General features: G+C 32.5%; 1 protein-coding gene across 2 annotated transcripts in view; it reads left to right on the top strand.

Moving 5' to 3' along the window:
- The window catches only part of Xrcc4 (X-ray repair cross complementing 4), a 193,868-nt gene that overhangs the window by 81,214 nt on the left and 86,967 nt on the right, over window positions 1–25,687 (top strand). For both annotated transcript variants that reach the window (XM_070031146.1, XM_070031147.1), the window contains 2 exons: window positions 2,677–2,829; window positions 3,820–3,926. In XM_070031146.1, coding sequence (XP_069887247.1) covers window positions 2,677–2,829; window positions 3,820–3,926 — 260 coding nt within the window. The remainder of the gene's footprint in view (window positions 1–2,676; window positions 2,830–3,819; window positions 3,927–25,687) is intronic.

The following is a 25,687-nucleotide window of genomic DNA, read 5'->3' as shown; positions in this document are numbered from 1 at the left end:
AGCCCCTGGTACCTGGCTATGATTAGTAGCTTTTAAATAGTGAAAAATCCATAAGTAGTCATGCAGTATAATGATGTTTCTGCTAATACAATTTCTGTTAATAAGATGATGGCGCTCATACATTTCTATCTCTATAATATTGTAGCTTTCCTAACATCTTAGTGCAATGCATTACTCACATTTTTTAATGATGCCAGTGTAAAACACATCCACTATACTGCCAGTTGTTTAATTTATAGTATATACAACTGGGTATACCCACCACAAAGCTGATATTAATAATATTATTGGTTTGTGTATATATGGTGCTTTTTTATGTTTTTATTGTGAAAATAGTGCATAGAGGGGTACAGTTACATGAGCAAGGTAATGAGTACATTTCTTATCATCATGATTTTAAAGTGAATATTTTCCACTCATTGAAAAAGGGAAGATTCCTGTAAGGCAGTATGCTATGTTGCACCAACTATAGCCTCATTGATCTCATGTGTACTGTATCTCAGTTGCATAAAGAGGTAAAATTGAATGATTGAGCTATACTATCTATAAGTGTATTCTAAAGGGTTTGTACAATGTAAATTTTTCTAATAGTGAAATTTTAGGATGTACCTTATTCATTAAATAAGGCGTTTACTTCTTTATACTGTACATATTAGGGGCTATTGCTATAACTCAGTAGTAGACCATTTGCCTAGCATACACAAGCCCTAGGTTTGATCCTCAGCACTGCAAAAGAAAAAAAAAGATATTCCTGTTAGTGTTTTTTATTCACCCATTCTGCCATTCTTCAGTGAAAGCTATTGGCAGTTGGGGTGGCAGCTCAAATGACATGACCCTGAAACCCCACTGTCATAGCAGTAACTGGCCTGAGGCCACATGATTCAAACTACTGGCCAGAATGATCGATAAATTTAAGGACTAGCAGTCAAAATAAAAAGCTTGATCCAGTGTCCTGCATCTGGACCCATATTACCCCTAGTATGAGGCTCCACAGTTAAGTATCAAACCAAAGCATTAATTTAGCATGAGCTTCAGTTTTTAAGAGTTAAATGTAGTAGGCATCCTGAGAAAGGTGGCTCTGAACATAGATATGCCTGAGTATTCCAAAAGTCTCAACATGCCCACAGCCCAAGAAGGCAAAAGGTTTGGCTAAAGAACTCAAGTTGGCTATCCATTTTGTTAGAACCACTGATGCTCATAAGAATATGCAGAAACAGCAAAAAGCCAGTCATCAACCAAGGAGTAGAACTTCAACATCTTTGAAAGCCTTTACACATCCCAACCCAAATGCCTGACAGAAAAAATAGTCAAGAACAGGAAGTAAAAATAATAGCCTTGACAGAGACATTACAAATGGAAAAAAATGTGTTTATTAACTCACCTACTTTATTCACGTATCCAGTAAATACCTACTGAACATTTGTCAGATGCTAATATGTTACTGGGCATTGAGGATAAAGCAGCCAGAAAAAACACACATGCTCTCACTGCTCTTATGAAGTTTACAGCTTAACAGAAGCTCTGCTATAAAAAATTTCTGTCATTGCTTCCAGAAATATACTGGCATATGTTCTTTTGCATCCTGTGAAAAGTTTTTACATCTCTAAATAAGTAGGTTGTAGAAAGAATTGGCTTTTTGTGAAAAGTATCACATGTCAACATTCTCCTTTCTATTTTTCTGAAATTTATATTTGTGTAACTATATATGTAAGATAAAAATACTAATATACATACAGAAAGAACAACAGGGATATGAATTGGCAGAGTGAAAAAGAGAAAAAGAGGCAGAGCATAACTACATTTAAAAGAATATTTTAGAAGAAATAATTTGTATTTTAATCTGTAAATCTGATGACACTGATCAAGATGCTTTGTATTCATAATCTGACCTGTTGAATTGAAACCACTTGTACAACTACTTAATTATTTTAAAAATAAAATAAGTAAAATTCCTTGTTAGTTCATGTAAGTATTGTAAGAAGAATTAAAATAATACAAAATCCTGTAAATGTCTTTGATATCTAAAACTGAAGATATATATATTGTTTCATATTTCCTATTTTATTATTATCAGCTAGGAAATATCAAATACTTTTATTCATTATCTTTGTGTGCATGTGTTTGTATGTGTGTATATTTGCATGCACAGCAGAGTTACAAAATATATCTCATTTATGTTGTGTGGCAGTTCATATAGTCTAGTGGGAAAATCAAACAGCTATACTGCTTTATTACAAACAAAAACATGATGTGTTACAATATTATTAAGAGAGTACTGAGGAAGCAAGGTTATATTTCTATTTGAAATTATTTACATGAAAAAAATATTTTGGGGGGTTAAGATTCAGCTCAGTGGGAAAAAAAAGCTTAAAATAATCCCCTAAAGCATTCTTTTGTAAATAAATATATGTGAATAAAAATTTACATTTAGATATTTAGAAGTTGTAAAGATTTATTTCTATCAGATTTTGATTTTATTATCCAAGTATGTAAATTAAAAATATTAAAATAATTGCCAACTTATCCTTAAAATGTTTAAATCAATGAAAACAAATATAAAACAGATTTTACTTGTATTTTTTCTTAAATCTTTTTTGAGATGTTTATGAGTATTAGACTGAATAAAATTAGTATTTGTGAAAAACGAATGACATGTTTGTTTGGTTAATTTTTTAGGTTTGAAAAGTGTGTGCGTGCCAAGGAAGCACTGGAGTCCGATCTTTATAAAAGGTTTATTCTTGTGTTGAATGAAAAGAAAACAAAGATCAGAAGCTTGCATAAACTGTTAAGTAAATTTCAAGACTTGGAAAAAAACGCTGAAGATAACAGGTATAACATTTCTAAGTTTAGATGACAAATTCAAATAAATATAAACAGAATTTCACATAAACTTAATAAAAGTAAGGTAAAGATTGTTAGTAATGTGAAATCACTTAGTAGTTTGGGTTAAGATATTCTGGCTGTTGGGCAAGGGAACTCACAAGGTAGAGAATTCTCAAAATGTTATCTTCATATATACCCACTGCTGCACTTAACTATCAGACTACCATGAGGGTGATCTAAATGGTATTTATTTAATTCTTAGATATGACTAAGGAAGAACTATGCTAGAAGACTCTCATTCAAGACTGCAAAGTTGTATGCACATTTATGATTTGATGTCCAAACGGCTTACTTTAGGAATTATATGGTTAATGTTGAATTTCACAAAGCATTTATATTCTCTGATTAGAGTGTGCTCTCCCTCTCACTGTTCTTTCAAGTTTTTTTTTCTGTGTGTATATAGATGCTTGATTGCTAAGGAAAATTACCTAGGTCATGAGTATTTGGCTTAGGTTTAGACAATTATAATCTGAAAGGAAGCACAGTTTTACTACTGAAAGAGTATAAAATGACAGATTGTTCTCGTTCAAATATTATATGGTGCTGAGTATATATAGCCATAGGCAAGTCCTTTTACTTTCCATGCTTCATTTTTGGGACAAGCAAATGAAATGAAGAACTGCTCTAGTATTATTAAAACATTAAAAGCTCTGACATACATAGGTTATTTATTGGAATGATATTTTGATTAAAGAATAGAAAATGATAAAAATTGATTCAGGAAGCAATAATGTGCACATTCACATTGTCCTGGAAAAGAAACTTTTGCTTAACAGTTAATACACAATTAATATAAATTTTATCTAAATCAAATATCTTACTATTTTTTATTAAAATCTCTTTCCATCAATGTTTTATATGACTGTTTATTGATGAATTTGGTATTTGCCTAGGAGTGAACCAATGATTTACTAATTGCACTTTTCCCTTTTGTAGAGAAGCTACAACCTTCTCTGAAGTATCTGCTAACCAAGATGCAATTTATGATGAAAGCACAGATGAGGAAGGTGGAAACATGACTGGCCCATCTGTATTGGATTCAGGTAAGAGACATTTATGTGTTTATTTGTTAATTATCTCACTTGAACCTTTTACTCTTTATATATATATATATATATATATATATATAAATAATTGTGAAGATACTGTATAGGGCTGGGAAGGTGGCTCAATGGTACAGTGTTTGCCTTGCATGCATGAGGCCCTGGGTTTGATTCCTCAGCACCACATAAGCAGAAAAAGCCGGAAGTGGTGTTGTGGCTCATGTGGTAGGGCGCTAGCCTTGAGCTGAAGAGCTGAAGGACAGTGCCCAGGCCCAGAAAAAAAAGATACTGTACAGAGGGGTTACAGTTATGTAAGCAAGATAATGAGTCCATTTCCTAACAATGCTTGATAGGAAATGGACTCATTACCTTGCTCATGTAACTGTAACCCCTCTGTATAGAATCTTTACAATAAAAAATATATATTAAGAAAAAAACACCAATGAAAAATATTATCAAACCTTTGCTTTTTGTAAAAATTGTCTTTAATTTTTATTCTAAAAACTTCAAATAGTGTTAAAAATATTGTGTAAAATGTATCAATTCATTAGCAACAGTAAGGTAAATGCGTGTGTGTACACATTATATGCCAAGGTAAACTCATACTAAACAAAGATTCCTAAGCAGTGATGAAATACACCTTCTTGTTGACTAGTTTTTGAGAACTTATCTAGCTAAGGCTATAGGATAAGCATCATAATAGAGTAATCCAGCCCTGTTACAGATAACTTGAGCCTGTTCTGAAGTTGAAACTTTATCTCACTCTTCAGGAAAAAAATTCTGCCAAGGGTAGAGGAAAATAGAAGGGAAAATAACAGTTCAGTTTAAAATATTGCTGCCTTTTTCAGTGAAACTTAAGTGCCGAGTACATGTTTACATCAATGGGTTATTTTTCTAGAATTTACACATTTCCTAGGGAGAGTGTAAGCAGTATAAAATGAATATCCAGTTCATTCATTTGAAAACCTATTAAGTTGTTAGGAATTTTTCTGGACAGTGGGGACAAAAATACAAAACCCATGTAATTATGGGATTTAAATTTCAGGATAACACATAAAAAGATGAATTGAATATAACATATGAGTTGTGGTAAGTGATCAAGAGATAAAAAAGAGATGATACAAACAAGTGATGATAAGAGATGATAGCAGTGGCAGGATGGTAATAGGATATGGATTGTCTATGATACAAGAAAAGGAATTGAATCAGAAGGTGACAGATCTATTTGGGAAAAAAGCCTAACAGGCAGAACAATATACTTATGTACAAAGCACCTAATATGTTCAAGCCAAAACTCAAAGGTGAATATGGGTAGAGTGGAAAGATCAATAATAAGAGGACTATGAGACTTATATTTTAACAATATTAATCTGCTTTTGTGTTTAGAATAGAATGTAGGATTGCAAGTACACAAGAACATATAACAGCTATTTTGTGACTGAGTACCTGAATGATAGTGAAAGTAGTGAGCAACAGGGAAGTTCATGATAGATTAGATAAGAAAGCTTATTTAGTGTGAGACTGTAGTCAGGAATAATTCTATTTATTTTTATGCATTTATTGAGATCTAAGGGAAGATTAATGGGGTTTAAAAGAAATTGATCTGTAATAGTCTTATGAATAAATCTCTTATTTTTTCCAAGGTCTTAAATTTTTCTCATGATTAAAATTAGAACAAGTAGTGATATATAGTCCAACCTAACTTGAGCTATTGTATAGTATACTAGGTAGCATGATAAACCTCAAAAAGGGAGAGAGATGAAGGTTATTGGTAGAACATCATTCTGATATTATGAGGAAGGTACTGCATTGCAAGTGTAGCAAAACATCACATAACAAAACAAAATAAAGTAAAACTGCAAAAACAAAATACAAAACAGAACAAACCCTATAAAGCACTTATTAATAGTTCATTAGCTAAAAGAAGATCCTTAAACATTCTGAAATTTGAAATTCACAGGCAATACCAACCCTCAACACATTTTATATTTCTCTACTAATATTTATTTTCCTAAAGTCTTTTCTTTCACAATTTATATATAGATCATAGTGACATTTGTGACTTTGTTTCTTAAACTGTGGCTAGCTATTAAACCCTAGGCTTCATAAGGTTTTCATTTTGATTCAGATTAAGATTATAATAGATATAGTAGTTTTTATGGTCTCTATTTGTATCTCTGTCTCTGGTTTACAAGGAAGAATGAGTAATTTTTATACCTGATAGACTTTAAGAATGTCTGGATGCTGTGCCTCCATGCCACTATATATATATATATATATATTTGTGATGAGAACTTGTTGATTTATTATACAAATTGTGAAACTTTGTATATAGCAAATTTTGTTTCTTTGAATCTAAATTAAAGGAACATCCTAGCTTAATTTGATTGATACTATAAATTCACCAAACTCTATAAAGAATTAGACACCATTAATATAGAAAGAGACCAATAGCTGTAGCATTTCTCCCACTGCCTTTCATTTCCCCAACAGTGTCAATTTATCAATTGTCATTAAACAATTTATCATTATGGAATTTTAAAATATTGTTTCTTTACTCTTCATGCTGTAATAGCTTGTGAATTGTGTGTGAAATTTAATTTTAATATAAATAAACACTGCAAGATTTTAGCCATTGTATTTCTTAGCCATAACCTAATTAATACGCATGCAGATATTTAGTGGAAAAATTGAATTTTCTTAATTTGATCATTCATGTGAAACATTCTGAAGTTGTGCCTAATTGGCTCCCAGTTAGTTATGACATGCAGAATTATTTTAAAATCTTATTACAGTGTTTTTGCATTGTAATTATTTCTGTTAATGGAAATTGACATTATTTCTTATCATTACAGATAATTGAATTGGGCTTATTAAAATACAGATAAGAAATACATTTCTATAATATACCTTACTTAGCTTAATATTTAACATTCACAATTATCATAAACAAAATAACCCCTCTTTCCACTTTTCTGTGTAATTATTATCCTAAGATTTAGCACATTCGTTTAATTAATCCTTCTTAGCCAACAGGAAGTTCCTGTATAACTGTTATCAGTCATTTGGGCTTCTACTTAATTGGTAGTCTTCCTGAGAGGAAGTGTGGTTATAGAATGGCCTTTTTGAAAATAAATGAATGGCTATGTTAAACAGTTGATGAATACTGATATAGTTGCTTTTTGAAATAGAACAGAATCCAAAATTTCTAAGTATCAAAGGGCTTGTTGCTTTAAACAGTGAATGTCTGCTCACACAGGGGATAACAACATGTCCTGCCAAAGAGATTACTCAGAAACTCAACTTTAGAATCAGAGATTATGCTCTTAAACTTCTCCAGCATGTTTATCATAGGTCCTTTTATTTATAAGTTTTAAATGAAAAATTTGATTGGATAGAACCTGTCACCTAGAAAAACATTTTGAGTGTATTTTCTAGCATCAATGACCTTTATATGCAAGCCTTGTTGCCATGATTCTAGATTTTTTTTTTTATTGTGAAAATACTGTACAGAGGGGTTACAATTACATGGGCAAGATAATGAGTACATATCTTATGAAGCATTGTAGCCTCCTCCTTTGTTTCCCCTTTCCATCCCTTCCAATCCTCCCCCCGCCCCCCAACCCAATCCTCATCATCCCCCCACCAAAGTTGTAAAATTCATTTTCAACATAACGACTTGTATATCTCATTGTTTCAATGGGTCCACCTGTATCCCTATTTAAACGATTTGTTTTTTCCCTTCCCCTCCACAAATTATACCGACATCAAATACAGTGAAAGCAGGGGTTGTACCGTGGGGGAGGGACATACAAAGCAACAAAGAAATAATTTTATAAATGTGTTAGAAACAATTGCATGAGAGGAAAAAACATTAGAATACATATCTTAGGGTTCATTTCCCTAACATCAACTTGTCTGACCTTTTCTGCTTGACTCAGACATAACTAGTTATTGCAAATAAGGGAAACCATGGGACCTATGTTTCTTTGGACCTGACTTACTTCACTTAATATAATAGTTCTACTTCAAGCCAGTTATTGTTTCTGTAGAGGTTAAGTACATAACTCTTGGTCACACAGCAAAGAAAAACGACAAAGCCTTTGCCATGATAACAATGTATTAATCATATTTACAATGTACTTTTGAAATATAAAGGCCATTAGAAATTTCAAAACTGTAAGGAAATTATTATTGATGCAAGATAATATTCAAAATCTCTTTTCCTTTTTGACTCTAGAAAGGAAAGATTTTATGTATATGATCCAGAATATAGCCTTCATCATCAGAATGAAGCAATTAAGTCTTCATGATATTTAATTTGTAGAAAAAATTCAGGAATGCATTATTTCTATTGGGGTCATTCTTCTACATATTATTTAGATTGACTTGCCTGAGACTTCTCTGGTGCTTCAAAAGTTGTTAATAATCTATAATAATTTTTCCATTCCATACTATTAAGACAAAACTTTGATATGTCCTCCTACAGAGCTATATTTACATAGATACATGTAAATACATGTATCTGTACTATATCTATATAAGCATATATGTAAATACATAAGTATGCATTATGAAAGCAGAAAAATGCCTCTAAAATTGTCTTTTTGTGAATGAATCTAAAATTGATGAAAAATAAGTAAGCAGCTTTATTATAAAAACTATGTCTGCTTACTATTTTTTATTCTTCCTTCCCTCTCTCTCTTCCTTCTTCCTTCCTTCCTTCCTTTCTTTCTTCCTTCCTTCCTTCCTGGGCTTGAATTCTGGGCCTGGGCACGTTATCTGAGCTCTTTAGCTCAAGATGAGCACTCTACTACTTGAGCCACAGCTCCATTTCCAGTTTTCTGGTAGTTCATTGGAGATAAGAGTCTCAGGGACTTTCCTGCCTGGGCTTGCTTTGAACTGCAATTCTCAGATCTCTGCTTCCTGCTTAGCTAGGATTACTGGCATGAGCCACCAGCGCCTGGCTTTGTTTTAGTTTTTATGCTATTCTTTGTATTCTCCTGTAGTTGTACGTGGTTCTAAAATCTCAAAGCCTTATTTATGCAAAAGATGCAGAAATGTTAAATGTGTCCATTTTAATACTGTTTCTACTCTACTTTGTTTGAGTCTGTTTAATACTAAAATTATTAAAATAAAAAGAAAAAAAGCAAATAAGTATTTTTGAAATACTGCATTGTTGGTGGAAGTGTAAATTGTTCAAGCACTTTGGAAGCAGTATGGAGGTTCCTCAAAAGACTACACATAGAGCTCCCCTATGACCCAGCAATCCCACTTTTGGGCATTTACCCAAATGATCACAAACAAGGCCATTCTAAAGCTACCAACACAATTATGTTTATTGCAGCATTATTCACCATAGCTAAGATATGGAACTAACCCAGATGCCCCTTGAATGGATCAAGAAAATGTGATATATGTATCTCTCTCTCTCTCTCTCTCTCTCTCTCTCTCTCTCTCTCTCTCTCTCTCTCTCTCTCTGTGTATGTGTATGTGTGTGTGTGTGTGTGTGTGTGTGTATATATATATATATATATATATATATATAATTCTATGCCTCCATCAGAAAGAATGATACCCTCTCATTTGTTAGGAAATAGAAAGACTTGGAAAAAACTATATTAAGTGAAGTAAGCCAGGCCCAAAGAAACATAGGGCCCATGGTTTCCCTCATTTACAATAACTAATATATGCCTAGTACAAGCAGAAAAGGTCAAAAGCTATGTATATATGACCATAAGATGATGCTAAGTGAAATGAACCCCAAGATATGGACACAAAAGGTTTTTATCTTTTGTGCTGTTGTTTTAAATGTACTTATAATATACTATGTGATTTTTTTGGTTTCTTTTGAATGTTGTTCCCCCATAGTATAACCCCTTTTTTCACTGTATTTGATTCCGGTGCCCTGAATTTTTTATATACATTTTTCTAATTTCGTGAGGGGAACAGAAATAACAAAATGCTGAAATAAGGATACAGGTTGACCCACTGTAGCAATGAGATATACAAGACACTACGTTGAACACCAAGTTTATTGCTTCAGTGGTGCGGGGAGGAGTTGGGGAGGTGGAGAGGGAAGGGATGGTAGAGGACGGGGAAACAAAGTTTGATAGGAAATGTACTCTTTACCTTTCTCATGTAACTGTAACCCCTTGTACAGTTATCTTTACAATAAAAAATACACATTTAAAAATTTAAAAATATTAAAAGTAAAACAAAAAGAAATACTAGAACTTTTTGTGCTTGAAACATTGAGAAAGTTTTGTTAAGAACCGGTAGTATGTAATCACTTTTCCTAGGATTGCCCCTATTGCTATGTGCCCTCTTTTCTAAGCTTAGTCAGTATGGAAAGTTTTCCATGGCCTGCTAGCTCTAGGACTTGAAACTGTTCAGACTGGAACATAAAGCGTTCATTTGCTTTTCAACAGAAAGCATAATTATACCTGGTGGCATTTCCCATAGAACTAATGATCTTGGCATGAGTGAAAATTGATTTTGACCAATATTGAGGTTATGTTTATGAGTGGAACAAACTTTTCTTGAGAGTAGCCATGAACACTTACCATGGAAACTGATGAGTACTTAAGACTCATGTTATCTATATAGTTCTAGTTTACCCTGAAGCTATATACACATATGTAGAAAAATGAAAGTTAATGCTTGACCTTTGAAATAACTATATAACCATAAAATTAAAAAAAAGAAGAAACCTTAATGGTTTGAAGTGTTTGGCATAAACTCCATAAATTACTGACTGCTGGTTTAAGCTCTCTAGACTCAAGGTAACCCATTGGAAACCAGGCTTTAAAAAATAACAGCAACAATAACAAAACAAATGAAATAAACTATGCAGAGGTATCACTGATGAAACTTAATAAACTTAATAAACAGGAAACTTAATAAACAAAACAATTAAAAACGATAGATAGCAACCTTCACAAGAAAATTAATAAGAGAGCCAGGCACCGGTGGCTCACGCCTGTAATCCTAGCTACTCAGGAGGCTGAGATCTGAGGATTGGGGTTCAAAGCCAGCCCGGGCAAGAAAGTCCGTGAAACTCTTATCTCCAATAAACCACTAGAAAATCGGAAGTGGTGTTGCAGCTCAAATGGTAGAACGCTCGCCTTGAGCTGAAGAGTTGAGGGACAGCACATAGGCCCAGAGTTTAAGCCCCACAACCAACCAAAAAAAAAAAAGAAAACTAATAAGAACCCAGAATTTTTACAATATATTATTTAAATTGCTAGTTTTCAACAAAAATACATATATATTTTCTCAAAAGAGAAAAATATACAGTAGACACTGTTTAAAATTTTCTCCAGATGTGGAATTTTTATGCAACAATTTCAAAGGAAAATTAACATATATTAGAAAAACTCAAAGAAGACATATTAAAGAATTGGAGAATAGTATGAGAATATGAAACATCAAATAAAGATTCTCAATACAAAACAGAAATACTGTTTCAAAAAGAATAAAATGCAAAGTCTAGAGTTGAACTAGAGCAGTTCAGCAACACAGAAAATGTTAGAAGAGAAACAGCAGTGTTTTTGAAGATAATCAGTAGAGTAGATAATTTTTGAAGAATAAAAAATAAAAGATTCAAGATAATTGAACAGATCACTAGAGACACGAGACAACATCACATTTTTCAATATAGGTGTAATACAAATTCAAGAACAGGAAAAATGGGAATGTAAGAAAAATACTTGAAGAAATAATGCATGAGATCTTCAAAATTTTACAAGAACATTAAGCTTCCAAAACGTAAGTAGAGTAAATGCCAAGAAATATGTACTGAGACACGTTAACACAGGCAAAGATTTGAAAACCATAAAGACAATTTTGATAGCAGAAAAATAGATAATAATAAATAAATCACCTATCAGAAATACAGGAGCATCTATATTACATTATTGATACTAATGAAGCAATGGATGCCAAAAGATAATGAATAATATTTATAAAGTTCTAAAAAGCAAAATACCAACTGATATTTTATACTCACAAAATTTTTTTCTAAATGAATCTAAAATAAACCATATTTACTAAGATATCTATGCATAATTTATCTCATCAGAAATATTATAGGAAATCCTTGAGGATGTTGCAACGTGATAACCAATAGTAACAAAAATCTGCAGGAAGACATAAATATAACTGAACAAAATATTTGGTCAATATGAAATACTTTGTAAATGATGCATATTATTTTTATACCTATGACAGCAGCTTATACAATGCAATAAGTATAACACTGTTATGTTGGGTTTAGGAAACAGATTTTATAGATAGCAAACAATGTAAGAAAGACAGCAATTATATTGGAATATATGTTCTGTATTTACTCAGAATTAGAATAATTTTACTCTAGATTAATAAGTAAATATATTTAAATATTTTCATAAAGTAGATCATTGGCCCAGATGGCTTCATTTTTATTTTTATTAAATGTTTATAAAGAATTAGTTATTCCAGTTCCTACTTAATCAACTGGCTTTCATATTATTGAGACTGAGGTAACCCATCCAACATCATTCTATGAAGCTAAAAGATCATGACAGAACCACCAGAAAATGCCAGAAAACAAAAAGTAATATACATGAACATAGATATAAAAATACTACATACACACACATATATATATATACATCTATATATATGCAAACATGTATTTAATAAATAAGCCAAAAACTATTAAGAAAATAATTGTCTTCATTAAAAAATTCAAAACTTTTATATTGAATAATTAAAAGCTTTGATAAAAAAAGAAGACTTTAATTAATTAAAAATATCTTAGACTCACAGACTGGAAGAGTTAACATTGTTAAATCAAAGACTTCTGAGTTGATACAGTTTTATTGCAATCACTGGTAAATTCTCAGTTGGTGTTTCAGCAAACACATTCATCTTTAAATGCACCTATAAACTCAACAGTCAGATAGGCAAAGCATTGAGTTGCTACCAAGATACAGAAATCAAGACAGCTTGTTTTTGCATAAAATTAGCCAATGTATCCCTCCTTCACTCCCTCCCTCCTTCCTTCCTTCCTTCCTTCCTTCCTTCCTTCCTTCCTTCCTTCCTTCCTTCCTTCCTTCCTTCTTTCCCTCCCTCCCTCCCTACTTTTCTTCCCTCCCTCTCTCCCTCCCTCCCTCCATTCTACACTTCCAATACTGGGTTTTAAATTTGGGTAATTGCACTTGTTAGGCAGATACTTTAACCTCTGACCAACACCCTCAGCCCTACTTTCTGTTGGTAATTTTGGTGATAATGTCTCCGTTGTTATCCAAATATGCACCTAGGCTAAACTCTCTGAGGTGTCCTTGCACATCATCATGTCCAGCTCTTCATTAAGAAGGGATCTCTCAAACTTTTATGCCCCTGCTGGCCTTAAACCGAGATCCCAACAATATTAGTCCCCCAGTTAAGATTATAGGTGTGAACTATCAGCTCCTGGCTTCGTTTCTTTCATAAGGCCCTCTTGCTGTAATTTTTGCTGATTATTTGTCAGATAAGGTCTTGCTTCCTGCTTGGCCCATGTATGGACATCTATATTGGTATTCCTTGTAGTCCGTATAACAGATAAAATTCAGGTTCTTAGTTGAGAAGGGGAACACAGACTTTTTCTGCTTCAAGCTTCCTTCCATTTTATCAATCTCAGCTTTCTTGTAGGTAGGAGTATAAGGCTTGAACTCTGAATGTCTGATTCAATTTTTTTCTCTTTATGTATTGTGCTACATGTATTAATTTGTGTATAATGAGCCATCCTACGTCTCAGGAAAGAAACTAGCTTGGCAGTGATGTATAATCTCTTTAAATCGGTTGGTGAATTTAAATGGCAAGTATTTAATTGAGAATTTTCATGTCTACATTCATCGAAGTAATTGGTCTATACCTTTCTTACTTTCTGTGTGGTCTTAACTTATTTTCATGTCAAAGTAATACTGGTAGCATTTTCTCCTTTCTGTTTTATGGAACAGTTTTAGGAGAATTGGTTTTAATTCTTGCCATAACAGTTTTTTGCTTTTCTCTATTCTTTCTCCATTCTTTTCAGTTGGCTTGTTAACTTTTTCATTCTCTATTTTTGTCCTCAGAATATAATCTGTCTTGTGTAATTTGATTCTTCTCATTCATGTAGTCAAAATGGCCAATGTTTCTAGTTCATCCTTTTGTCTCTCTGTTTTGCCTTTTATTTTAAACATTAGTGCCTTTAAAAAAATTAAGATGTGATCAGATATTGCACCTATTACATTTATACATTTGTTATATATAATCTATATATAAATAATTGATAAATATCAAAGTTATCATTTTTAATATTTATAGTTCTGGGTTGGGAAAGTGGCTCAGTGGTAGATTGCTTGCCATGCATGCATGAGGCCCTGGGTTTGTGTCCTCAGCACCACATTAGCAGAAAAAGCCAGAACTGGCACTGTGGCTCAAGTGGTAGAACAATAGCCTTGATCTGAAGAGCTGAGGGACGGTGCCCAGGCTCAGAGTTCAAGCCCCACAACTGAAAAAAAAAAGTATATATATATATATATATATATATATATATATATAGTTTCTGTGCTACATAGAAATAGGATTATTGATTAATGGACATTAACAACATAATTGAAATCTATGAATAATTGTTTAAAGTAAATACAAATAACATTAGAATATAAGAAGTGGAGGTCAACTTTTTCCATGTCTTAGTAAAAAGCTTTACCACCTCTTCCTGGAGTAGGTTTTGAAAAATTGAAAAGGAATTGAGAATCAATTATAATATAAATGAGAACTTTAGAAATTTTTGTGTGAGATGAGCTTGAATTATGAGGCATTGACATATGTGTTGATCTCAGGCATATGTTTGGCAAATATTGTGATAGCTATAAGATTCATTAACTAAGATTTTATAGCTTAAGTTCTTTCTTTAATATATTATCTTGGTGAATTCCAAATTACTGGGGCCATGAGTAATGACAATGGTGAAAGGAGATCAGCGGTGGTTTCTAAAATTGCTAACTAAAAAGAACAGTGATGGATTTCGAAGAAGCAGCCAATTTTTTCTGCTCTGAATACATTTCCAATAATTTTATTGAGAAAAAGTGAAAGTTTAGTGTAAAAAAACCAGAAAAGTAAATTTGAATTAGAAAGATATCTTTAGAAAAGACCTTCTTTCTTTTGTACTTATTTTCTAATAGAAAAAAAATAAACTTTTTATTATTTTTTTTTACTAAGCATGTGATCTATAGCCAAAGAAATTTGGAAAATACTGAGTTAACAAAAAGTAAACAAATTTCTTTACTTATAAATTTTTCACTCTTTAATATGGTAATTAATATGCAGTTTCACTTTTATTAAATTGGAAAAAATAGCATACATCATTTTCCACTTTTCTATATTTGCATTATTAGACAAATTTGAAAAGAATGTGCAAAGTAAAAAATTAAATGCATAGTAGTGTTTGATATACTCTCAATTTCTTATCTATTAAAAACCATTTCATTGATATTAAATTAGACCTTTAATAAATGATACAAACTAAAATAGAAATTTTTGTCTATATCTGTAGTAATTTATCTTTTTATAGTCATTCTGCTTCCTATTGATATGTGTCGTATATTTAGTTTGGGAATGTAAAATTATGAAATTAGGCAAAATTGTCTTTTAAAATGAAAATTTAATACTACCAATTTTAGGAAATTAAAAAAATCATGAATAGTTTTACTTTATCTGACAAACTCTTGCCACATTTTTCATTTAACAACAAATTCTAAAGGCTAATTACAGTGGCTTTCATCACAAAAGTCTGGCTATTTCTTTCAGGATTTTTCAATGATGAAGAAGCCTATGTATCTCTTTCTCTGCTATATTATGATACAGTTTTCCAATCTGAAATAAATTTATACTTTGCTGTTGTTGTGATCAGAGTTCACATGGACAATTTCTGTATTATGTGTGCCAAGTACTGTGTACTTGTAATTTTCAATATAAATGAAATCAGGATTAATGAATTCTTATTAAATTTTATTTTTTATGACAAGCTGTCATTTATATGTTTTGTTGTTATTGTTGGGTGATCTTACTGGGGCTTGAACTCAGAGCTCTGTGCTTGCTATCCAGGCACTCTGCTACTTTTTGTTTTTAATTATTTTTCAAATAAGGTGTCCCTTTTGCCTAAGAGAGCTTCAGACTATGTTCTTCCTATCTACAACTAAGTAGCTAGAATTATAAGCAACAACCACTGAACCTGGCCCTCTTATAATATATCAAGATAAAGAAACCAAACCAAAAAAATAGTTTCTGATAGTTACTTGGTGTGCTTTCCATAGACATTCTGCCAGTTAGAAAAGCATTTATAACCAAAGCCACTTATTATAGCTTCAGTATGATTAGCAACTAGGTCCCTTGGTAACAGAGAACAAGATTACATAGCTTGAGAATATAAGATAACTTTACTACCACTCTGTAAGCATCTTTCTATTACTCCATGTCATGATTACTTAGGGTTCCAAATTAAATACATTTTAAGAACTAATCTTTGTTTTCTCTTAAAAGGACAATATGACATTTTTCTAAAGCCTCTTGTAATTAATTTTAAAGTGATCATGTACCTCTTCTGTAACATAATACATGTTGTTTGTATATTCTACTTTCTTGTTTTAATATACATAAATTAGAAGCATTTTCATTTTTTTATTTTTCAGTGTCAGTAGTATAAAAATAAAATACATTTCATAAGTAAAGCCAGAATAACCCATTGGGAAACCTTTAGACTGCAAACTGAGGGTTCATGTTTAGTCATTTTTTATTGTGAATGATAGACATTCTTTACCCATATATCCAGCAAGGATTCTGAAAGCCATATATATGTAAAAATATTTGCACTTTGTGGTGTGCAGATTAATATTGTTCTTATGAGTTTTAATACTTTTAGTTTAAATAAGAATGTACAAATGCAGTTTTCTTTGTTTACTATATTTCATACTCTTGTTCTCTGTGTTCTAAAGGTAATTCAACTGACCAGGTATTATTCCTGCCCAGTTCAGTGGCCCAGTTCAGTGCCTATTCAGAATAGGTTTTTTATTTTTCTTTATTAAGTGGTGAATGAATCCTTTACAGAATAATTGAATATATTAGAGGCAAAAATTAAAGTGTAAATTGGATGATTATTTTAAAGAGTATTACCTGCCATGTTATTTAAATATCACCTCTAAAATTGTGGACTTTTTTTCATTACTATCTTGCATATCAAGACTACCAAACAGTTTATTTGAGAATCAAAAGAAAAGCCAGTAGTTATTATTTTTATCTGACACAATTTCCTACCTGTTTCAGAAAGATGAACTATGGCTTGTATGAGTTCTTTTTCTCCAAGCTCCATAACACTTAGTTAAACATTGTGTTGTACCCAAATTAGTCTAAAAGACTCTATTCATTTTCTGTTCTTTGGCTTGTGTGCCACTTACTCACAAATTCATTGACTATGATTGATTATAAACTGTCAGTGAAACCTACTTCCATGAATTCGTCATTTGATGTATTTCAAGTGAGTCACAATTCCCTCTGCTATGGGATTTTACAACATGTAATAAGGTGTTTTTAATGCTTTTCCTTACAAAGTATATGCCTTTCTTTTGTAGGTCAGCCTAGTTTAAATCCATTTTGTTGGACATGATCCCAAAGAAAATTTTTATTCCTCATTATCCTTTTCTTTCCATGAACTCATATCCTAGTATGGTCTTGTTTGTGAGCATTTGGATAAATGCCCAAAAGTGGGATTGCTGGGTCATAGGGGAGCTCTATGTGGAGTCTTTTGAGGAACATCCATACTGCCATCCAAAGTAGTTGAGCTAGTTTACACTCTCACCAACAATGCAGTAGGGTTTCCTTCTAGCCACAACCCCTCCAGCATCTGTTGTTATTAGGGTTCTTGATTATATCCATTCTAGCTGGGGTGAGGTAGAATCTCAGTGTTGTTTTGATTTGCATTTCTTTTATGGTTAGAGAGGCTGAGCATTTCTTCATGTGTCTATTGACCATTCTTATTTCTCACAAACAAGACCACACTAAAGCTACCAGCACAACTATGTTGATTGCAGCATTATTTGCCATAGATGCCCCTCAGTAGATGAATGGATCAAGAAAATGTGATACACACACACACACACACACACACACACACACACACACATACACACACACAAACGCACACACACACACACTCACACAATGGAATTCTATGCCTCCATCAGAAAGAATGACATCACACCATTTGTTAGGAAATGGAGGAAATGGAAAGACTTGGAAAAAATTATAATAAGTGAAGTAAGCCAGGCCCAAAGAAACATAGGTCCCATGTTTTCCCTTATTTGCAATAACTAGTATATGTCTGGGACAAGCAGAGAAGATCAAAAGCTGTGTACCTATGACCAGATAAGATGAAGTTAAGCAAAATGAACCCCAAGATAGGGACACAGTGTTTTTTCTTTCTTTCTATTGTTTCTAATGTATTTGTAAGGTACCACGTGATTTTTTTTTTGTCGCTTTCTATATTCCTCCCCCATAGTATAACCCTGTTTTCACTGTATTTGATGTCAGTATAATTTGAGGAGGGGAAGGGAAAAAAACAAATGTTCAAATAGGCATATAGATTGCCCATTGTAACAATGAGATGTACAATTCATGATGTTGAAAAACAAACTTTACAATTTAGCTGGGGGGGGAGGGGAGTTAGTTGTGGAGATGGGAGGGAAGAGATGGTAGGGGAGAAACAGCGGAGGAGGCAACAGTGCTTGATAAGAAATGTACTCATTACTTTGCTCATGTAACATGTAACACCTCTGTACAGTATTTTCACAATAAAAACTTATTAAAAAAAGAAATCATATCCTAGGATATTTTAAAACCTAGAGTACAAATTAATTTTACCTCCATAAAATACTTACATAAAAATAAGAAGTTATAACTTTCTGTCAATCTTTTTCCACCAACATCACCTTTAGAATTTTATAATATACATAACTAAGCCACTGTTTTACATATATGTACTTTTCTGATTGTGAACTCGGTAAGTAAATAGATAAAGCGGTGGTTATCAGCCCAGCACCAGAATATTCTTTATACTTTTTGAGTGTCTAATATATTTTGTCAAATTTTATGTCCTATTATTTTCATTTAAGAGCTATACAAAATACCTTACTATGAATGTTCTACAAAAATCCTAGAACTGTTGCCTAAAGCCAAAATGTCAAAAAGAAGAGCTGAGTTTTCACATGATTCTCAATGTGTAGATAAAAGACAAAACATTACAGAATTTAGTCTTTTATCTGAAACTACTTGTTCAGTTTGCTCGGGAGAAGTGAAAAGTGTTCAATTTTTATCCAGATCTCTCCTCATCACTCCTTACCTCGCTTTCTAAACAACGCCTAAAATAGTATGACTTGGTTTACCTTAATTTTTTTTCAAAAGGAGTGTCATTGAATATTGTTAAGTTTCTGTGAAATTAAGGGAGGTCAAAAAACACTAATTTTATGCTGTTCTTTTAGGAGTATTTTGCAGTTAGTTGCATTGCATAATGCATTTTATATCATCTTGATTATCATCAATATTAGGCCTTAGAGTTTTTATTTCAAGTAATAATAATTTGTTCAAAGTTACATAATGCTTAGGAGGAACAGCTGAAAGTTGTACTTATTTGTGAGTGGCAGAAAAGACCATGCCACTTAATTGTTCATTATTTAGGATCTTTTCCTGTCATCTAATACCTACATTTTCCCCCCAAACAAATATTAATTGATGTGGGCGAAATGACAGAGTTTAAAGATTGAAGTAAAAATGTCAAGTTGTCACTTATACTGGAAAGTACTGAGCCATCAGTTAAAAGTAAATTGGACACACGGAAAGTATCTATGTGAAAAGAAAATATCAAAGTGTGTTATGTCTGGTTTCAATGTAAATCATATTTATCTATTCAGTTGTGAGTTGTATTACCACATGTTCTGCATCTGTCTGTGCAATAGGCCAATGGAAGAAGTCAGTTGATTCTGGTTTTCTTTAGAAATGTATATAGAGAGATAATAAGAGCTTTCTTTCTATTTTTTCATCCTTAAGCACTCTAGAGGAGATCTTATTATTAAAAGGCAGGTACATCACATTTTCTTTTCATTTACAAGAATTTCTGATCAATTAACAGTGTAAAGACATTTAATTTGAGCGTGTCCATTTATGGATATAGCACATCTTGCTCAGTTATCTTTTCAGTCTCTGAGTAGTAATTTTAGTTGAATGTAAGTTTGTACTTTGCTTACCATTGCTTCATTAGGAGGAAAGTACAGATCTCTCTCAGATGTAAGTCTTATCCCAGAGCTTCTATATTTTATGTTGACCTAGCCTACCTATCAGATTGCAAGCAGAAAAGGTAATAGTAAGGGATCTGTTATATTTATATACCTGCCAATTGCTTCTGCCAGTAAAACTATGAGATGGGTTTTATATAAAACTAAATGCAGCTTTTTAGATGCTGCTTCTTGCTGAGATCAATTTTATATATTTTGTACTTATAATACTTTTAAAGAAACTAAACATGCTCATATATTAGCAATATGTCAAAGATAAATCACATCAGCTTGAAGCATTGATGTAAATCACTTCATAAAAACCCCATCCTGAAAAAGAGCAACATGTTAAAATTACTTGTGTTGAGTAGTGTTCTGAGAATGATCCATTAAGAAAGTTTGTTTTTCTTTGCCTTTGAAGTCCTGGAGTAACAAAATAAATATTATTTTGTACTTAATAAAAATAAATTTGGAGACAGCAACAGGTGTTTTGGTAAGAGAAAAAAATCCTCTTCAGGCCTAAAACTATTTGGTTGGGCTGTTTTCTTTATTGTAATTACTAAAATAAGAGATTTTGAAATTTATATGTTGCTTTATAGACTTGGTAAAGGTAGTCTAGGAAGTAAATTACAAGACTCTTTTGATCTTAGGCCTATCATGTTTAGTGTAATTACCTCATTTGTAGATTTGAAATAAAACATAAATCAGAAATGTGTAGTTGCTAAAAATAGGAATTTAATTTGTGTGTGTGTGTGCTAGTCATGTTGCTTGAACTGAGGGCCTGGGTGCTGTCCCTGGACTTTTTTACTCAAGGCTAGCACTCCACCACTCTAACACATCAGTCCAATCTCCACTTCTGGCTTTGTGTGTGTGTGTGTGTGTGTGTGTGTGTGTGTGTGTGTGTGTGTGTGTGTGTGTGTGTGTGTGTGTGTGTGTGTGTGTGTGTGTGTGTGTGTGTGTGTGTGTGTGTGTGTGTGTGTGTGTGTGTGTGTGCGCGCACGCGCTTAATAGTAGATAAGAGTTCCACAGACTTTCCTGCAGGCTGGCTTTGAACTGCTATCTTCACATTTCAGCCCTCAGAGTATCTAGGATTACAGACATGAGCTACTGGTAACTAGCTAGAAATTAGGAATATAATTTGTATTGATGTTGTATTCATAAAATACTCAATAAAATAGAGGAGAAATTTTAAAATGATGTTTTAAATAATTGTTTAAGTTTTATTTTTGTCTTAAAATACATAGATGTTAAAAGGATCCAGTTGAGGCTTCTAATAGCAATGTCATTCTATATCTATATTTAAAAGGAATGATTATTTACTTAAAGAAACAGATATTATTAAAGAAACAGATATTAATTTATAATAAATAATTCTCTGAAAACATTTGACATGATCAGAAAGGAAAATACAAATTAATTTTAGAAAAGGTTCAGTAAAGTATTTTTGATCCATCCTCCTTTCACCTCTTTCTTTCTACCTCTTCCCCTCTTCCTTTTCCTTTCCTCTGCAGCAATCACATGACCTATTAGAAATGGATCATTGCTTATGGAACAACCATTCTTGAAGGTCATTGTTTCTTATACCTTAATTTTTCTATGATCTATATGTTTATCTATATCTATCTATACAAACAGTACCATAAATTGAGGCTTTTTTATCTGTACATTCCCAGCTATGTTATTGTAACCTCCCTTGTATAACCATGTTTCTTGACTAAGGTATCTGGGAGTGATTATTTACAAATAATGTATTCCTTTGTACAACACTATGAAATTTTCTACAGAGACATTTTAAATGCTGACTTTAGTTTAATATATTAGGATTTGAATTCAGGGTTGGCCATACAATGAAAATTTTTGAATAACCAGTCAAATGTTTACTTGGTTGCTTTTATTAAAAGTCTGTATTTAATTAGAATAGTATTGCTGTCATTTAGATTGAATTTATAAACACTTCAGTATTTATCTTGCTACTGTTTTTTAGGTAACTAGTATATACCAAGAAATATGATAAAACATTTTATAAATGTCAATTTTATTTGAAATATCAAAAATATGAACATACATGAAGCTTATACTTTGTTAGAAAGAAATTTATTGTATAGGCACCTTTAAAAGCCTTTCTTTTTTACATTCTATATGAACAGCAATAATAAAATGGCTAGCTGCTCATAGTAAATTTGTCCATCTTAGTTGATAACTATAAATTAAAGTGAATATTTTTGCAACTGTTCACTTTATAGATTCCCGAAAGAATAAGATGGAAAACTCTTTTTTTTTAATTTTTTTAAATTTTTTTTTGAGTCCGGTCATAAAGGCCTGGGCGCTCAAGGCTAGTGCTCTACCACTTGAGCCACAGTGCCACTTCCAGCTTTTTTCTTTTTGCTTATGTGGTGATGAGGAGTCGAACCAGGGCCTCATGCATGCAAGGCAAGGACTCTACCACTGAGCCACCTTCCCAGCCCAGATGGAAAACTCTTGAGTAGTGCTGTAGTACCTAACCTTCCTTCTGGCTTTAAGATTAAAATACCTGAAGAAATTGAAATTTGTACTTCCTGGTCATAGTAGCCACACACACACACACACACACACACACACACACACACACACACACACACACACACACACACACACACACACACACACACACACACACACACACACACACACTCACACACACACACACACAAACACACACACACACACCCCTGTATATACACACATATTTGTTTGTATGTGAATATATATATGATGTCCTCTAATTGTATTTTCTAGGCAACTGTAGATTTTGCAAACAGAAAAGGAAATGAAATTTTCACATTGTGTATACACACACATATAGTCGAGAATTATTCAGTTGTGAAGAAGAATGAAAATAAGTCACAGGAAAATGGATGGAACTAGAGATTATCATGTTGTCATATCTGTCATCCTCATCAGAGTGGGGATAACAAATACCACATGTTCTCTCACACATGCAAACATCTCTTACTTAAAAAAAGAAAGACAGGAATGTTAATGAAATTGTATTTAGAATGAGTCTCAGCAGTTGCAGGGAGAATGTAAGTAGAGGTGACATGGGCATGAATACTATGAAGTACTGTTTACATATATCTGGAAAAGATAATTAAACATGCTGAAATTTCTTTAATTAAGGTAGAAGGGATATGAAAGGGAGTTGAATATAATTGGAGTAAATTTTATACTTGTATGGAAATATCACACTGAAATTCCTATCCCAATAAACTCATACTAATTAAAATGTTTAGAAAAGATGTAAAATATATGTAAAATATGGATATGAATATAGTATGGATTTAAACATAATAATTCCAAACAAAATTCTGTATACCTAATAATAAATTCTCCAAAGAATTTTATGTAACAGCACCTATAGTGTCTTTGGTAAACGATTAACAGACCCGTGTTTGTGATTCTTCTTACCTATTTTATTGATCCAATTGTTTTGTTATTTAATTATTTGGTAAAGAAGTTTTTTTTCTTGATTTCTTGTAAAAGTTTGCCTGACTTTTGGTTTGAAAGCTAGTTGAGACATGTCTAGCATCACAATCTGGCAATCTCCTTTTTAAAAGTCATCCCACACTTCAAGCAATGACTGAATTTCTCATCATATTCTCCACTTTTAAATTAATATCACAAAGATATTAATGATATTATTAAATATCTTAAAGAGACACAAACAGAATGCTTTTCTTCAATGTATGAAAATTAATCCAGTTTTTCCTGAGATTTAGAATGCATGGGCAAATTAAAGTAGAATTATTAATGTCAAACTCAGCCAAATCTTTGGCTGGTAATGATCAGAGAGAGTTTGTACCACACATAATGTCTCATCTGCCCAGTTCACCTGTAATCTTGTAACTTTTTGACACTTTAAAGTAGTAGTCAAGCTAGTCACCCTTTCCTAATTCTCACTAGTTTACTTAGATTCTATATAAAGTTCTTGTATCTTACATAATTTTGTCTATTTTTTGCTTCCAACAAAATCACCTCTAAGTTCTGTAAAAGGTTTCATAAAAAATCGTTATGTTGAAAAACGAACTTTACAACTTTGGCTGGGGAGATGGGGGCGTGGGGGGTTAGGAGGGATGAGGATGGGGGGGTTGGGAAATGGGAAGGGATGGGAAGGGGAAACAAAGGAGGAGGCAACAATGCTTGATAAGAAAGGTGCTCATTATATTGCCCGTGTAATTGCAACCCCTCTATACGGTATTTTCACAATAAAAAAAATTGAACCAAATTATGAAAACAAAATTTCAAAAATCTTTCAAAATCTGCATGAGCAAAACAAAATGTCTTCGGTTGATCAAAGTCCATACCTGACTGGATACAACAATGAAAGCTTTATGTTGGCTCCAAGCATGTCCTGATGTTGCTAGCTGTTGAAAGCCGAGAAATTGTAGTTTTATTTTTTGAAAACTTATTAACCATTAAAGTACTTTGCAAGGTTTGTTATTTTTAACTGCAATGTGATATAAATTGAAGGCTTAATGTTGTTCTTTCATAAGCTGTTTTTCTCAAATAACATATTTCTTTAAGTTACCTGGCATGACAGAGCAGGTATAGATAAATAACCGTGTATTTCACATGTATGCAAAGTAATTCTTAAGGAATTATTTACTAGTAGCTTCGTTGCTATTTAAGAGTTTATAGCAGTTAATCAATGAGTATTTGTTGAGGGATTACTTCATTTCACATTGTGTTAATACAAACAATGAACAGAACAAATTCAGCCCAGCTTTTATGATTCTTATAAATATTCCAAGTGTAGTTAAATCTAAAGATGCTGGGAAAAAGTCCAAAAAGATGACTGAACAGTTTCAATTCACATTTACTGCTTGAGTTCATTCTGAAACATCCTCTGTGAGTTGGAGGTGCTGATCAGTGCAGAGCATTTGTTTGCATGTATGAGACCCAGGGTTTGATCACCAGCACCACAGGAAAAAAAAAATCATGCACTGAAAGGTCCTCAAAACCAGATTTTCTTAAATCTGCATGCTTAGATACTTTGGAGTCTGTAGTTTATCTTTCGTGGCCCACCCTGTCTCTGACATTTAGAGTGTTGTATTTCCAAAGATGACCTTTTGGGTTAACCCAATTTTAATAGTTTTTTTTATTGAGTCTGATTTCCAGCTGTGTTGTCCAATAGGCCTGGCTTTTGAAAAAGTAAATGTAAAGGAATCTATACATATATACACATACACATATACCCACTTCTTAATGTTTTTTGCTATCAGTTTATTTGATTGCTGACTAAAAGATCAGACTATTGACAGAACTAGAAACAATCATGGTAAGTGAAGTAAACCAGGCTCAGAGAGGCAAACAGCATATGTTTAATTTCATATGAAGAAGTTAGATGTAAAATACAGCTAGGCATGATAATATATACAGAGATCAAATATATTTGCA

The sequence above is a fragment of the Dipodomys merriami genome, unplaced genomic scaffold (assembly GCF_024711535.1).
Source record: "Dipodomys merriami isolate MVZ:Mamm:240054 unplaced genomic scaffold, mDipMer1.0.p SCAF_20, whole genome shotgun sequence".
NCBI lineage: Eukaryota > Metazoa > Chordata > Mammalia > Rodentia > Heteromyidae > Dipodomys > Dipodomys merriami.
This window is presented reverse-complemented; position numbering and strand designations above follow the sequence as displayed.